The 17,724-nt window shown below is 45.5% G+C and overlaps 1 protein-coding gene across 1 annotated transcript in view; it reads left to right on the top strand.

Moving 5' to 3' along the window:
• The window catches only part of ptprsa (protein tyrosine phosphatase receptor type Sa), a gene marked incomplete at its 5' end in the record, with an annotated part of 95,568 nt that overhangs the window by 26,485 nt on the left and 51,359 nt on the right, over positions 1 to 17,724 (top strand). Inside the window, 7 exons of the mRNA XM_084472913.1 lie at positions 701 to 970; positions 1,628 to 2,209; positions 2,472 to 2,608; positions 2,858 to 3,002; positions 10,346 to 10,684; positions 13,201 to 13,394; positions 16,596 to 16,713. Of these exons, the coding sequence (XP_084329039.1) occupies positions 701 to 970; positions 1,628 to 2,209; positions 2,472 to 2,608; positions 2,858 to 3,002; positions 10,346 to 10,684; positions 13,201 to 13,394; positions 16,596 to 16,713 (1,785 nt within the window). The remainder of the gene's footprint in view (positions 1 to 700; positions 971 to 1,627; positions 2,210 to 2,471; positions 2,609 to 2,857; positions 3,003 to 10,345; positions 10,685 to 13,200; positions 13,395 to 16,595; positions 16,714 to 17,724) is intronic.

Below are 17,724 nucleotides of genomic sequence, written 5' to 3'. Positions count from 1 at the left end.
CCTCCCCATGAAATTTGCATTCTAGAATGCAATGTAAGCGAGACAATAGCGACCATTATGAGCTTAAGCCTTGTAACCCCATACTTCCTGTGTCGTGGGTGGAGCCTGTAACAGTCTCTCTCCTGATTGGGTATTCATGCCTGGGAGCGCAGGAAGTGACAGGTTACCATGTTGGCCTTATGTGATATGTGTTTATCACATGGCCGTTACCACAGCCACACTCTCCTCGGTGTGGCAGTGATCATTGCCGTAGTTAAAACGTATGCCAGCAGTTTCAGTTCCAAAGATGAGAAACTCATAATAGATTTTTGTGTCTTTAATTGTGCTGTGATGGGTCAAATTTTGGTCAATGGAACCTTGTTGCTATGAATCGTTGCTTTACTGTCAATCTCTATATATTGTTGTTGAAGCAGTTTTTGTTAGTTTAGTTCCTTCTCATTATTTCTATATTTTTGAAAAGTCTAGTCTTCCTTTATTTAATTTTCTGTTGCATTTCAGTTCACATTTTTACCACGTTGAACTGCCCCTGTAGCCGCTAGGCAGCTGCTAATTAGCTGCTAGCCGCTAACGTATATCCCCGAGAAGGGTCAATTTTCATCCGTCTCTCTTGTTACCTCTTTTCTTTTTTCTCCTTATTTTTGACTCCCTTGCCTCCCTCCCTCCCTCCCCTCTTCCTCTTCCTCACGCCTCCTCCTCCCAGTCCGGCGTGTTTCCCCTCGCTTCTCCATCACGCCCACCAGCCAGGAGATCATGCCGGGGGGCAGTGTCAACATCACCTGCGTGGCAGTGGGCTCGCCCATGCCCTACGTCAAGTGGATGCTCCACACCGAGGATCTGACGCCCGAGGACGAGATGCCGGTGGGCCGCAACGTCCTGGTGCTGGACAGCGTCCGCGAGTCGGCCAACTACACCTGCGTGGCCATGAGCAGCCTGGGCATCATCGAGGCAACGGCGCAGATCACGGTCAAGTGTAAGACAACGGAGACGGATTGGGATGAATGGGGATTGGGGTTGTTCACTGGGGAACTCAAGCCCCCTCAAGTATGGGCTGGAGTTCAAGTCTAGGAATGGGCTGGAGTTCAAGTCTAGGTATGGGCTTGAGTTGAAGTCTAGGTATGGTGTTGGCTGCTATTGGCTGGTTTAACACAATGACGACAGGGAAGCGATGGCAGGCAGCCAATTGCATACAGAGTCAGTTTAACTCCGCCCGTTGATCACGCCTCTTGTGCTGAAGAAAATGACAGCAGCTTCCCCAGACCAACGTGCAATCTACGATTGAGGTTGGTCTGGCAATAGCCAGACTAGGGCTTTAGTTCAACCCCAAGTATGATTTAGAGTTCAATCCCAAATATGGGCTAGAGTTTGGTTTCGGGTCGGTTATGGGTTCTAACATAGATGGCCACTGTTTGTGTTTTATGTTTTCATTTTTCATGGACACAATGCAAAAAAATAACCTCAAAGGTTGATCCGATTATACAAAAGAAACTGAAGCAATAAATGTGATGTAATGTGAATCTACTTTAGTTATTTTTTAATGTTGCAACATAAACTTAAAATAGTACAGTCCTATAATACTATAGTCCTATAGCAAAATTCATTAAGTGAACTGGTTCTTCTCCAACGACAGCCCTTCCGAAGCCTCCAGGCACGCCAGAGGTGACTGAAACCACCGCCACCAGTGTCACCATCACCTGGGACTCTGGCAACCCCGACCCCGTGTCCCACTACATCATCCAGTACCGCGCCAAGTCCCCGGAGAGCAAGTTCGAGACCATGGATGGCATCACCACCACGCGCTACAGCATCGGAGGCCTCTACCCCAACACTGAGTACGAGATCCGGGTCTCGGCCTTCAACACCATCGGCCAAGGACCCCCCAGCGAACCCGTGGAGACCCGGACCGGAGAGCAGGCGCCCGCCTCCCCTCCACGCAACGTCAAAGCCAGGATCATCTCGCAGAACACCATGATGGTACGCTGGGAGGAGCCGGAGGAGCCCAACGGGCAGATCAAGGGCTACCGCGTGTACTACACCATGGACGACTCCCAGCCCATGGCACACTGGCAGATCCACAACGTCCAGGACAGCATGATCACCACCATCCAGAGCCTGGTGCCGTCGGAGACCTACACCATCAAGGTGCTGGCCTTCACCTCGGTGGGCGACGGACCCTTCTCCGAGCCCATCCACGTCAAAGTGCTGCAAGGAGGTAAGGGGTCCATGTTGATTGTTTGTTACGGGGTATTGATGGCTAAATATATTGGCAAGGAACTTTTATCACACTTTTATGAAGTTGGAATTTGTCCTAAGGTGAAAAATGAGTTGCTGCTGGTTTTGGCTTTGTTTTGCTGATGATCTTTGGACCGATGGCCATTTTTTATAGCCTTGACCTCAGTCGAGGCCTTCCCCTTGTGTTCAGTGGAAACATACCAAACTTTTCAAATGATACATATTGTTTTTGCGTCTGCCAGTGCCTGGCCAGCCGACCAAATTCCAGGTCGGTGCTGTGTCGGACACCAGCATAGAGCTGACCTGGGAGCCGGCCTATGAGAGGGAGGGGATCATAAGTTACGACCTCCGCTACAAAGAGGGAAGTCATGGCATACTGGTGAGAATGTTTTTCTTTGCTAAAAGGTTGTCCGATTGATTTGTAAGTAAGGATTTGTTTTTTCAGGTTTTGATGGAATAGTTAACTTTGCTCACGCACGCACCTTCGCGTCATACAGACAAAATAGTGATCTTGTAACTTTGGTCACATTCAGGTAGTCTACAGAGAGGGCCTACGTAGTTTTTGGATTTCAATGGCAAATGCTCATACAACCCATATATATTAATGTACATTTACTCTCCCAACCAGATAAAGAAAACGTTTGGGCCCACGTCTTCCTATGTGGTGGACGGTCTCCGTCCAAACACCGAGTACTACTTTGCTTTGGCTGCCATCTCCAACAAAGGCCTGGGGGCCTTCACCAACGACATTTTCCAGAAGACCTTGCAAGCAAGTATGTAGTACCGCAAGTACCGACCGCCCCTTTTGTGGTTGGTACTTTGAATGTTTAACAAAGCTTAACAAAATGGTGACTTTCTTCCTTCAGGTTGTAATCTTACGTCGCTATCGGAACATTGTAGAGCATCATCACTGTTGAACAGTGATTGTGTTTTGCGTTGACATGCTCAACGTTCAAAGTTGATTTGGATTTTGTATGTACTCTGCCTCTCCTAACCAATGCATTTCCACAACGAACAAATACAATGTGGTGTAATAGTTTTGCTGATTTGTTTTTAGTTTTGTCTATGATTTATCCGGCAGAGACTCAAAGGTAACAGTTTGCATTACAAACTAAATTAACACAATTAACTTTTGATACATGGATAAACGAGGTTGAATTTGAGCTGCAAATAGTTTTATTTTAGTTTTTTTGTGTGAGAATCATTTTACTTTTTTGATTTGCTTATATTTCTACCTTGTTTCCAGTGCCAGATACATTTGAGTGTATGCAGCATTGTCGAAAAATTAAGTCTGTGTGGACTGATAATTTTTGCAGTTTATTAATTTTCCTTTCACTCCTGTTCATATCTCTTCTACTTTTCTTTTTGTCAGCAGCAAGTGCACTTTCTCCCTTGTGAAAGAGACACAAAAAATGTTTATTTCTACTCTGTCACTACCATGGCTTTCTACTGAACTCTCTTGAATGGTGATTATGGAGTAGGGGGGAGGGAGCTCCTGTATCTTCACAAGATAGACAGCAAAAGTCCTCCAATCAGGAACCAGCAATGGTTCCCATAAGCCCAACCTTGTTTTATTTCATTTTACTCGCCCCCAGCAGATCAAACAACAGTTATTTTTCTCATAGCAATAACACCGCTAAATTATTCAAGGGAACGGGCTAAAAATAACAAGATATGAGCTCATAGTGCCCACTGCTAGGATGGGCAGCACAAGCAGAGCCTGATAGCCTAACCACTCAAACGTTTTGAGGGACTTGGGAGATGGCAGGGTTTTAAACACGGCCAGCTTGGTGTCAAAGAGCATCAAGGCTTACATCGTGCTTCCTCACATCGTCAGCCCTTAGATCAAAGACAATATAACTGGATATACAATGGGCTTAATGGCTGCAATCCATGTACCTATCATAAATGATCAGGCAAAGGATGTTGTCTGTGAAATAAATACATGCACATACAGAGTTCACCCATGTAGAATATAGATCACTGTTAATGTGAAAATTAGCCCCCATAAAATAATTCATAGTGTGCACAATTTTGTAATTAAAAATAATTAGAAGAAAAATTGATAAACAAATAAATGAATAAATTGACCATATACTTTCAACAGTTTCAAAAAATGTAGTCTTCATTTCCAAAATGGTGGGTGGCTTTCGGTTGAATTTGCGTGGTTTCTGCGCTGGAGGACTGTCCAACTGCCGAGGTCACAGGGGAAAGCCGTGGTAGAGTGTGGAGACCTTCTTTAACACATTTTCTGTTTCTACCAGTGCAGCTTGTTGGCCGTTTCCCCATCCTCATGGATGAAGGGGTTGGAACAAGCACACCTCACTCTTTATTTTTGTTTACCGCCGGTTAGGGGGAGAGCTACCACAAGACAGTGCAGTGTCACTGCGGAGATCACCAGTTGCATGCAACGCACCTTCCCCGCCACCGGGGGTGCTGTTGAGAAATGTACCCTTTGCACCTCCTCACACTAACATTGACCACCCCAGTTGCATGAACCTACCTTATCTGTCCATACAAAAAACCCATCTTCTCTGTGACAACGTTTCTTGTGTATGCGTGCACATCTCCACCCGTGGATGTCTATGTTCTTCGTTGACTCCCCCCCCCCCCCCCCACCCCCCACCCCCCCCTTTTTGTTGCATTGTTTTACGGAACGGTAAGATGCAAGCAGACAGGATCAGATACACTTCTGGCTCTGTATATTTCCACTGCTCTCCCTCTCTTCCCCCCCTCTTTGATTTATTTCTTTGTCATTTGTTCCCCTGTGGGAACGGAACGAAAGTTCTCCTCAGAATGGCTTGACTCTCACTTTGCCTCAGTTACACACTCCTCTTTTGGTTTATCTTTTGGAAGAAAAAAAAGTTAGATTGTACTTCATTTAGTTCTGTAAGTATTGCGTCAAGATTTGCTCCGAATATATAGGTTGTTGCTATTATTATTTATTTTCCCTTTTTCTTTCTGGGAGGTAGAAGGTACTTCGTAAGCGGTTCGAGAGAAACAGAGAAAAAACACCCAAACAAACAAGTAGTTTCTTACGGACATGGGTCAGGATGAAATGGTCATGTGCTCAGGCAGACAAAGCAAAACGGTTCCCAAAAAACCTCACAGCACACATAAGTTGATCTATTGGATGCATTGGAGGTAAGTGGTTGGTGTTGGGCAAAGGGGCTCCAGTCTGCCGTAGGAACAGTGATGTATTGACAGTGACACACACACACATGCACACGCACGCGCACGCGCAGGCTTGTCCATCCAAACCTGCGTGTCTTCGTCCTTAGAATTCCCTGACAGAGAAATGAATAAGAGAGATGTTCTGTCTTCATGAGTAATGTGTTAAAATATTAATCAGACACATCTGAGGTTGGGTGGTCCCACATACTCAGCTCAGAAGGAGTTGTATCCAGACATTTGATCGTAAATCACTTGGCGCCACGTTCAGCTCACGCTAAGTGCTTTTCATTCCGAGTGCGGCATGGTGGAATACCCCTCACTAGGGGACAGCAACAGAGCTCAGACGCTTGCCGTCTTAACATGGGAAGCATAGCATACTGTAGCAGGCTAATTTACATACATGAGTGCCAGTAGCGAAAGCATCTTCTAAAGAACACTTCTTCTGCTGCTGTCTCGGGGGGGGGGGAGAAGACAAGGTAGCATATAGCTCCATGTCTTTGACAGTAGATTAGGGCCTCACAGCAATGGTAGGAATCAATTTGTGGAGGCATACATGTTTCAAATGCATGTACTAGACAAATATCTCATTCAAGCTAACACTGGATGCAACTTCATCGGACTGCGGCCTTCGTATGCGTACCGCTGAAGATATTCTGTAAAAACACACAATATGTACAGAAAATGAGACATGAGAAGTTATTTTTTTCAGCTGCTGATACTGGGGAATATATGTGAATGCTAAGGAACATCTTGACATCATGCACCAAAGAAAACAAACTACTAAACTACTATCAAGCATTGAACACACATCATTTGAGTATAAGGCAAAACAGGGGAAAACGGGACTTATTGAAGAATGCGTATATTTAGTCGGGAACCAAACCTATTGGGACTTGCACCATACTCCCTACTGCATAACAGAACTCATAACATCTACATTCCAATCTCTTGCATTGGCACCGGCAGCCTGGACCCTCTCTGCCAGCGAATGAAAACAAAGTGAAAGTATGTTTTTTGCTTCTGTTGTTCTTTATCTTTGGTACAAAATGTCCACAGTGCTTAAGAGTGTGTGCTCGGCCTGCATCGCATAACCAGGGGCTTTTGCAATGGGGGACCACTCTGTCACATACCCATGAAAAATTCAAGGCCAAAAAAAAGAACCTCAGATTCTCCAGGATCACAAGCTTCAGTGCCAAGGCTTCAGTGCCACACGCCTGGGTTTGCCAACTTACCTCCCTGGCCCGAGATGTGACTCCGGCATTCTGTATGACATGCCGGCTGGCGCCCGAGCCCCAATTAAACCCGGGGAGTGGACATTTCTCCCTCTCCTCCTTTTGGGAAATAATTGGCAACAGTGACCCCCCCCCCATACAGAAGCAAAGCCCCATGGGGTATGCTTACCTTATTCTGACCAGCTTAAAGAAATCTTTGGATTTTTTTTGTTTGTATTCTTTTAGTTGTATTTTTGGCAAGACGTGTGCGGACCGGGCTTGGTCGAGTCCACAATGAGAGAGAGGGGTGCGGGGTGGACAGGTTCACAGCCTCCCGGGACGCCGGTGCCTGGCCATTACCGGGCTCCGGGGGGTACGGTACCGGCTCACCACAGGGGGCTGTTAGGGATGGGGGCTTTTCTGCTGTTTGGACTTCAGGGCTCTCGAGTGGCAGATAACAATCCCATTTCATAGCGTCGGAATTCATTTCACGCTTTGCCGATGAGCTATAGGCCAGGCTTCTGGATTGTCAGGCTTTGTTACACATTTATATTATACCTACGAACTGCCGGCGGGCCAGTCAAGTGTTATCTCTCAAATTAAAGTGGCAGATTCTAAATCCTCTGTGTTTCGCCAAACAAGCAGTTTAGCCGCCCCACTTACTGTAATTGCACAGGGGTTTTTCCAGACACGTCGGGACTGTTTGTAGTGAACACCAGCACAACCATTTGGCATCAGGACGGATTAGTACCTTAATGATCTACAAATGATTTACAAAATACCAAATCATTCTGTTTTCCATTCACCACTGTGGACGGATCACACATGGCTCACACATGTCCCTATACCACAAAGCTTTGGTATTTTTTTAGATCTATTTTTAGAATTTTCATCAGGGATGGAACGATGGGGGCATGTGTCTAAGCTTGTGCCTGCAGGAATAATCATAACAACAATAGAGAAGTCATGCTAAAACTAGTGTCCACCTGAACGTTGTCATGCCATTACGGCCCTCTTACCTTAATCCCATCAGAGAAGACAGACGATCCCGACGGGCATAAACAACCAAACTAGTAAATCAAACTAACTAATAAATCATAGCATCTAGAAACTCTCGTCTGCGGAGCTGGTGGTGTGTGACCTTTTTAAAAGACCCGCAAGTGGAGCATCAGTTTCTCTTTCTTATCGTATCCATATAATCCCACCATTGGTCTTTAAGGGATGGACAGTTTAGCAACGTTCCGCCCCGGCCCAGTGTTAAGTCTTTATCATCCAAGAGGAGGCCTGCATTGGCCGATAGTGGAGCCCTTGTCAAATCCACAGCCCTTCGCCGTGCGATTGAGAACCAAGCAATCACTCTTGACGTGCGGGGCTTTTGCAAATACAATATGAGTACTTGAAAGGAACCGGAGGGGCTCAAAATCCGGTAAAACCATAAGTAAATAAGCCCATTGGCTCCAAAAGAGGGCGACCACAGCCGCAGTGGCTGTGGTCCTGCCCTAGTTACTGCATGCCAGAACATTCAGTCTTATATCTGTTGATGGCGAAGGAGGCCTTCTCTGATGCTCAGACCTCCATTTGGTTTGGTCTCAGGGCTGCACCTTTGGAAAAGTATCATTAACCTTTCATGACTTCCTATGTGTGGCTCTCTTGACAACGGCAGTGGATCCTTTGCTATGAAATGGGATTTCTCCAAATTTACTTGACATGAAAAAAGATTAACACAGGCAGAGAAATATGGACAGGAATATCTTCATACACACGGACACACACACACACACACACACACACACACAGACACCTCCTCTCTCTCAACAGTCTTGTGGATTCGCTAGCCCTAAAGGCGCAAGAGAGCAAAAGCCGTGGCAACAGCACAAAAGCTCAAACAATCTCCCTCCTATCATCTAAAAAAGCATTGGTTAAAAATAAACATCTAGGTCAATTAGTTGTCAAGCTTTTAATTTTAGCTAGGTTTGAATTGGGAGTTATTTTTCAACACAAGGTATAGGGGGGAGAATGTTGCGGCTAACTGGCTACCGAGTGAGCATGCTTGGTAGCTAGGTGCTAATGGTAAGAAAGTCTAAACTTAGTATGGGAGCCAGGTACGTATAATGCAGACAATGCTTATAAACTGTTCTCATTGTCCTTCCAAGTTTGAACATTGTTTTTCCACGTTTCACTTTTCAGTGGCCATGTTTGTTTGTTTTTACAGTTGCCTTGGTTACTGAGCCTTTTATTCCTTGGTATTCCCCTTTTTACTTTCACCGGTTGTGTATTTGTTTATTTGTATTTATTTAATATTTCCTTTTGAATGAGACTCGTAGTTTTCTGTGGATTTCACTTGGTTTATCTTTTCAATCCTGGTCCTGGGTTTGCTGTATGTTGAATGGCTTTTTTTCTTTTTAAGAATTGATATATATATAGTCTACATATGATTTTGATTTGTTTTTCCATTTATTCAAGAGCTTTTACCTTGACAAAACAGAGGGTTATGTAATAATGAGCTGGGTTTGTCACCCCAAGGTGGAGAGAGTCTATTTCCACCGAGGGGACTGAATGAGATATGAAGTGGGGGGACCCTGCTATGAAGTGAATAATTCTCCTATATGTCCTTTTATCCGTATAATACCCGAGCCCAGTGGAGAAGTGGCAGTTTTTTATTTTGTATCTCGCCTGCTACAGAGCGGCCTGTCATCGAGCCCTCGCCTCCACTGCTCAGCTCAGATTACGACAGCGAGAGCTTTGACTTTGAATTAGAAAGTTCACAGATATGTAGGCTTTCATGTGGCAGAAGAGCACTGTGTTCCCGTACAGACACAGTCCCCGTTTGAAAAGCCATCGTTTTTTTCACCAAACAAGGTGCTACTTTCTACTTGCGTGCTCAACTCCACCGCCCTCAAGCTGTTGGTTGATAAAAAGACAAAACGGCTGAATTTGAAGGAACTAGTGATTCACAATAACCTTTTACGTTAGATTCCCAAGTATTTGATGTTCCTTTGTTTCATCTGGATTAGTTAAGTGAGATACATGCCACTGAATGAAGTAGTATGTGGCAGGATTTCTATTTGTTTTTAAGAGACCACTTTGAAACAGACAAATTCAGCTGAAAATGACCATGTCTTGACTAGTCCAGGTTTAGAGGTTCATGACTTTGCAGATGGCTCTTATGACTCACATTAAAGGCTTTTCCCTTACCTAACCTGAACCCTGTTCAGAACAAGGATTATGTATTGGCAAAGAGCTACCCAGATATTTCTTATAGAAATAAGAAATAGAGAGAAGTGTTAAAAGTTCTCAGAAGGCTGGCTCCACGAGATATACAATACAATTAATCAAAGATTGCTATGTTATATATAATAAAACGGTGTTCAAGGGATTTTTAAACAGAAAAGCTCTTATCTTCTAAATGGTCTCGGGTAGATTTAGACGGCGGCCATTTTGGTTCATTATTACATACCAAAAGCCTCTGTACCATTTATGTTTACATTTGCCTGACAGTTTACTGTATGATTTGAAATCCAAGCACATTTTGCCCTCATTTCTTTGTTTATTTAATTTCTGTTCAATTATCAGTTTCCTTTTTGAGTTCAAACCTTCATCCTTTTCTTCATCTCTCCCACTTTTGTTTGTTTTTGGTTTTCACCCCTACCCTTTGCCCCCTCCTCTCCTCCTCCTCGCTCCTCCCTCTCCCTGCCTCCTCCTCCTCCTCCTCCTCCTCTCCACCTGCCCAGAGCCCTCTGCCCCCCCTCAAGACATTAAGTGCGGCCCCTCCAGCTCCACCAGCCTGCTGGTAAGTTGGCGCCCCCCGCCTGTGGAGAGCCAGAATGGCGCCCTGGCGGGGTACACCGTGCGCTACCAGGTGGTGGCGGCGGCGGGCTCCGTCGAGTCGGCCGCCGGGGTGGCCGACAACGAGGAGACCTCGGGGGAAGTGTCAGTGGCCGCCGGCGAGGAGCAGGTGCTGCTCCAGCGGCTGGAGAAGTGGACCCAGTACCGGATCAGCGTGGCCGCTCTCACCCACATGGGGCCCGGCCCCGAGAGCGAGCTGCTCAGCTGCCGCACCGACGAGGACGGTACGGAACACCCCTCCGTCTCACCCACATCCTTCTACCCATCCCCATCCACCCATTCATCCATCCATCAACCCGTCCCATCCCCCCCTCCATCCATTCTCCCGTGAACCCCCCCCCCCCCCCCCCCCCCCCATCCACCCGTCAACCCATCCACACATCAGTAATGAAGAGAGTGGTGGAGCAGTGCTTGGAGATCATCCAAGACCTCAGTAGTTAGTTTGTGACCGTATAACACGGTTTTGGCTCCGTTGTTGACACACATATAGTGGTTGACTGCATATAAAGAAACATGTATGGACTGAGTCTAACTTGTATCTGGATTTGCTGGACAGCCCCGTAGATAGAAGCATCTGGAAAAGGACAAAATCGTTTAATGCGGTGGCTATGTTAAACTTTTGGTCCCCAAAAAAATTAAAATAAAAGATTATTACTTGCATGATTGATCATCATTTTACTATTCTTGCACAACTACCTAATAACAACAGATAAGTCATTGTGAGCATAGAAACATTAAGTAAGGACATTTTTGAATAGGGCCTACCGACTACCCATTTGAATGCAAGCAGTTGCATAAAAATCAACTTGACGCTGTCGTGCTGAGCTGCTTCTACCGTTCACACTCTCAACGCACTCGGCTGATTGTGTAAAATTGGCTTCAGGTTGACAGCGCTTGATTCGTCGAGGAAAACTATGCAAGAAAATGTGATTAACCTGTTGAACATTTTTGTCATCTTAGCTATAGAACCACTGTATAATGATTTCAGCTCTGGACCAATCAGGTTTCTGACCGTAAAGATCATGGTTAGAGTACTTGGAAAATGTTGAGTGGAGGTTCAACGGGATGTGCTTGCTCATGATTGCCTGAATGAATATGTAATCTTTGGACCGTTTAACATTTTTTACCTATCGTTTTAAAACTGGGACTCCTAGCCGATTCTGAATCAGACTCATTGTAATGTCTACTTGACGGTAGAAATTTTACAGGAATCTATTTCGGTACCAGTGGTGTTCAGACGACAAGAACACACGTGGTCCAGCCATTGCACTGTCCCTCCCCATTATAGTGCAAACCGTATGTAAGGGAGACCACCCATGCTAAATGAGTTCCTGAGGAAAACCTGGCTAGTTGGCTAAACAAAACCGACCCCAGGTGCCACTCAGAGCAGCCTCTACATCCCACTCCCCCACCCTCTTCTATATACGTTGAATCGTCTTGGTAGCCCCGCCAAAGGAAAATAGCTTGACATAGCTTGACGTGACTGCACATTACAGGTTTAGACTTCAGTCCACCTTGTACGCATAGAAAATCCAATAACACATCAGTCACCATCAACTTGACACAAGAAAAAGGCACAGAGGGTTTAGGTCAGGACTAGCATCCTGAGGGGACTGCTTACACTAGCTGGGTCAGTACAGCCACAAGCAGTGATGAATCGTATTGCGGTGGAAAGGGATTGTCAAGTTGTCATAGGAGGGAATTCAGAGTACACGGATGGATTTGGTGCCAGGGAAAGCGTTTTAGCAGCAGCTGTGGAGAACTCCGGGAAGGGCAGTGTGCTACTTTAAAGTAAAAGTCTCCAGTGTAGGGCATTGTAGAAAGGTCTGCCATTATGACTCATGAGAGGCTTGATGGGATAACAGACCTTAATGAACGATCAGTGATTGAAATGAAGGATTCTGCTTTCCTACTGGTAATAATGGTAGTAATGCTGATAAGAATACAGGCAGTGGCAATAATGGCAGGATTGTATAGTGGATAAGGCGTTTGACTCCCAGTGTGAAAGGTACTGGGTTTCATTCTGCATCTGCCTCTAACCCCTACCTACTCCTTCATCAAATGTATCTGAATTCACTTCAAGTAAATAGTCAAAAATAATACATGTAGCCGCCATCAGTGATTAGGAGTTCAAAGGAACCCTGTGATCCCCATCTGAATTTGCCATTGCAATACCCAATCGTTTTCTTAGAACTGTACATGTTTGTCAAAAAATCATGAGGACGAAATTACAATTTGGCTCACCCAGCTGTTGCTCAAAAGCAACAAAATTACCCCACAACAAATAGCCTTGAACCAAAATTTGTAGGAGTATCAGAACAAATGTTCACAAAAAACAACTGTGAGATAAAGCTCTGCGGTGGACTGCTGGAGAAAGAATGGGATTTCCACCGCTTCCAGTCCAGAAGCCATCTACCATGAGGTAAAGCTGGTGGTGGTGGTGGTATTGTTTCTTGAGATCCTGAAATTCTGGATCTCATTGCATAATTATATGAGAAAAGAAGAACAATCACCACTATTATAATTGGGTTCCTGTCCCTCTGCGCCTGAAGACCTAATAACATTGCAACTCGCCTGAGCCTTAGCAGCGTAATCGCGAAAAACAAAAATGTTGTATTGTCCATTATTGAAAACCAAGCTAAGAAGGGCCTCAGTGGCTACACAACATCACTTCTTCCTCGCCTCTGGTTACCCTATGACTCATGGTGTTGCTTTTATTTGCTTATTTTTCTACCCACAGTACCCGGCGCTCCGCCCAGGCGGGTGGACGTGGACGTGCTCAACTCCACCGCCCTCAAGGTGATGTGGCGCTCGCTGGCGCCGGGTAAACAGCACGGCCAGATCCGTGGCTACCAGGTCCACTACGTGCGCGTGGAGAACGGGGAGTCCCGCGGCCTGCCGCTGATCAAAGACGTCATGCTGGCCGATGCCCAGGTACGACCACGCCCGCTGACCGCACTCTCTCTCTCCCCCCGTTGCTCAATGGTGGAGCAGGGTGTGAACTTAACGCCACCAGAGAAACGCTGCTGGTGGTGGTCTTCCTCGTCCGTGAGATGGGTTCGACGTAGCACGATTGGTAGAAACGTGGTGGGGACTTATCACTGCCAGGGTTAGGGGTTTGGGGCATCCCGTCCTTAGAAATTAATGACACATTAAAAATAGCCTTGTTTTTTGCTCAGTGATTACGGTTAAAAAAAAGAAACCTTTTTGTTTTTAGAAATATAAAATATGCCAACCAAATGATTTACAATTTAACGAAGAATCCGGATATCTTAAACAATTGCTTTGTGAAATCGATGAAATCCATGAAATGCGTCTGACCCAAAGAGCACTCAAGGTCACAACACAAAGATGTCCAAAAAGTATTTTTACACTTCTTCCTTCACACACGGTACAAACATTATACAGCCGGGGTAGCTCAACCAAGGCGACCATTCTTCTCTCTACGGTCTGCACAAATACTGCTGCAAGGAAAGGGAATATGTGCTGTCATACCAATGCCTCTCCCAGTTGGGCTTTATTTTTTTGTTTTTTTACTTTGCTGCAATACTCTTTTCCCCTCAGCCAACAGCGAGAACTGTAATCAAAGCTTCGCTCTCCTCCCTCCCTCTCTTGCTTCCTCCCTCCCTCCCTCTCTCACACCCGCCTTTTATTAAGGATGTCTGAGCTCCCTTGCCTCACTAGACCTCAGCCCAAACGCCTCATTCTGTAGCCAGTATCACAGTAACACAAAGACCCAATGACAAAACAAAACAACAACAAAAAATGCTGATTATAGTATTCTGTAGCACGGTGCAAAGTGAAATTGGCATGAAAGCGTTTTAGCAAAGCGTTTTGTGGAGAAAAGATGCCTCCAGCGTCGGCTGAATTATGATGGAAGCTTGTTTAGTGCGCTCTTCTTTTCTATTGTAGTTTCTCCTTAACAAACCTTATGCAGCGCAGTGTAGGGGGGAGGAAAGGGCCAAGTGTGCTATTTGTGTGAGCGACAATCATCCCAATGGAAATGACAGCCTGAGGGGAAACAACACATACTTATGGAAAGGACCAGACTCCCTCTCTAAATGTAAACTGTACTTTTATTGAGATGCATTTAACATACCGGACGAAAGATTCAGAATTGAAATCCATATTTTTAGGATCTTTAACAAAACCCACATAAACAAAAAAGAACAAACAATGTTATAGAATACACAAAAGGTGACATATGAAGCCTCATAAACACAGAACGAGATACTAAACATGAATAATAGTGCCAGTATGTGGAAGCGATTTAAAGAGGCCGTCCACTGATATCCCAGCTAACCACACAGAGAACCAGTAATAGCCGGAGGGACTTTTGCTGATGTAAGACATCCCAGCAGGTAAAGGACACCTTTTTCCTTCACATTCCTGGAGTGAGGCTTAGCATTAAGCCTTTAATTAACACACTGCAGCAAAATGTCACCGTGGCCATCTTATCCACCATTCAAGTTCAACTTCCCACTTGGCATTGGCTGCCCAGAAACACAAATCCTAAAAATACCGCGAGTAAATATTGTTCTTGGAGATACGTATGAACCCCATCGTCTGAGCACAACGCCCCGAAAAAAACCTCCATGAATACCTCTCCCATAATACCAACTCCCCACGCACCCACCCCACCACCCATGAGCACCCACCCAACCACACACCCACCCATCCAGCACACCCCACCTTGACCTAATTGGGGAACCTTTGTCCACGCTGTGCTTGTGTACCTCCTCTGGTTACATGCTCTCAAAACAAGCAAATCTCTCTCTCTCTCTCTCTCTCTCTCTCTCTCTCTCTCTCTCTCTCTCTCTCTCTCTCCACTGATTGCGGCTGCCTCTCACACTTCTATATATTCCCTTCTTTTCCTCTCTCTCGCTGTGCCTCCCTCCCTTCTAAACCTCCCCCTCCCCTCCACTCCCGCGCTCTGCTCTGTGCCGGGGCTTGGGGCTTTAGTGGGAAATGGACGATACCGCTGACTACGTGAGTATGGCGTTCCGCTTGAGTGCTTTCAATAGCGTCCGGGGCATTTCCAAAAGTGGGTATTGCATCAGCCCAATCGGGATTCAGGATTTGCAAAGAGGCCGCCTCCTCGCCCGCAGCCCCGGCTGTGAGGTGAACAAGGCCAGTCTGGTCCCGAAACGATGGTCCCGGCTGAAACAGTACCCACTTCCCCTTGGACTGGAATGCTGAATGCTCCATGTGTAGTGCTGTGGTCGATATGCTGTGCTTGGTCTGTGTCGTCCAGTGTTGTGATGCTGTGTTAATGTGTACCCTTTGTTGTTCTTTTATTTCGCTGTGTCTGTTGTTTTTCTTTCTGCAACGCTTCTGTGGTGGCTTTTGAATTGCGTCTGACACTTTTTTCATTTTTGTGGTGTTTTCTCTTTGTGTTTGAAAGTTCTTTGAAAACCTTTTGAGTCACGTCGAGTGCTCAAAACTTTTCCCAACGTTTAGAATTTCCACATTCAGAACCCCCCCCCCCCCCGCCCCCCCTCCTCCCTGTAAGCCTCAGTTTGATGTGAGCATCGCGCGTCTGATACCAGACTTGTATTTTACAGTATAGCATATAGCACAGCGTTCATTTACCGTCTCTGGCCTCTCCAATCTGGGCCAAGCAGCCGGATAGAAACAACTCGCTCCCCTGAAATATTCATCACAATTGATCAGGAGCTTCTCTTTGAAGAAGAACTCCAAGAAAGCTAATTCAAAAGAACAAGCTGGCCAATGAGCAGCCAGTACATAAACCCAGCGTGTATTTATACAACCGGTTAAGGTTTTAAGGGTTCTGTCCACACACTGTCGGCTGAAAAAACGGCCAATGAAAGAGCTGTGTCACATTTAAATACCCGTGTTTCAATCTCTGTCAGCCCTGTCAACCAAGGATTTAGCGTAGCTTAGTGAATAGCTCTCCCATAAACCCCCATAGGGAAATATGGTGAATTTAAAGCATGCTGCTTGAGTAGTTAAATAAAGAGGATATGTAGATGGTTTTTTTGTGTTTGATTGGTGTAATGAACGGCGTTGGTCGAGATAGTTGCATGAAACGGAAAAAAAAACGATGATGACAGTGATGAAAGTTTGGATCCTTTACTAACTGCCGTTTCCTGACCCCTTTTCCTGTGTGTACAGGAAATGGTCATCGGAGGACTGAAGCCTGACACCACCTACTCCATCACGGTGGCTGCTTACACCACCAAGGGTGATGGAGCACGCAGCAAACCTAAGCTGGTGGTGACTAAGGGGGCAGGTCAGTAATAGTCATGAGCGTTTTTCTGAATGCTAGTATTCAATCATTAAAGGTGAACTCAAAAACGTGCAGGAACGGTTAAGACTTTTTTGAGAAGTAAAGCTGTTAGCTAATGATGACTAACGCATCGTATCAAAACTAGTCACTACATGCATATCAGTGGCTGCTGCTGGTCTTTCAAAGAGGGGAAGCTAATTTTTGGCCTACATCATATAAATTGTCAATTTATTTATATGTAAATTCTGCCTTCTGTTCCTTTTCAAGGAAATGCTATGTAACCCTGTCATACCAACTAGCTGTCTTTTTCAGTGACTTGACCAGTTTCCTCTCAATGGCCAGCAGAGCTAGGCTGCTTAAACTGCCTTGGCCCATTTTGTTACGGGTGTAGGACTTGAGCCGCTTTAAAGAGGAGAACCTCCTTTCTACACCTGCAGATGTAGCTCCAATTGTTGCCACTAATGAGAACAAGCTGAGGCATTGCACTGTCCAACTCCATGTCTTTAATGAACACGAAGAAATCACACAGCGTTCCCCTGTCACCCTGCAAGTCCTGACTGTCCTGATCTGAATACAGGACTTGAAGTTCAGACCTCAGGCTCCCTGAATCAAAGCGATGGCCAACTACCAAAATTATATTAAACTCAAGGAAGGAAATGTGGGAATTCTGTTAAACTGAAACAAGGAATTGTGTGTATAAGTGTATGAAATGTATGATGAAAATTGTCTAGCAATTTCGGCAAGCAGATATCAAGAAATAGGTTATAGTTTCTCTTTCGACTCGCTTACAAAATCTGTGATGAGATTGAGGACTAAAGAGAGCTCCGGCAACGTTTAATAGTTCAAAATCGCTGTCAATCAAACGGCAACTCAGTCTTTTGCAGACCCTCCAATCATCACACAGAAGCCCAGCGTCCAGGCCCTCCCACTCCTCCATTCACCCCAAGAGATGCTGAGCATCTGTGGGAGGGACATAATCGCAGCATTATCAAATGACCATCGACTTTCGACGCA

The sequence above is a fragment of the Micromesistius poutassou genome, assembly GCF_964030765.1.
Source record: "Micromesistius poutassou genome assembly, chromosome: 9".
In the NCBI taxonomy this organism is placed as follows: domain Eukaryota; kingdom Metazoa; phylum Chordata; class Actinopteri; order Gadiformes; family Gadidae; genus Micromesistius; species Micromesistius poutassou.
The sequence above is the reverse complement of the archived record's forward strand: the minus strand, read 5'-3'. Positions and strand labels throughout refer to the sequence as shown.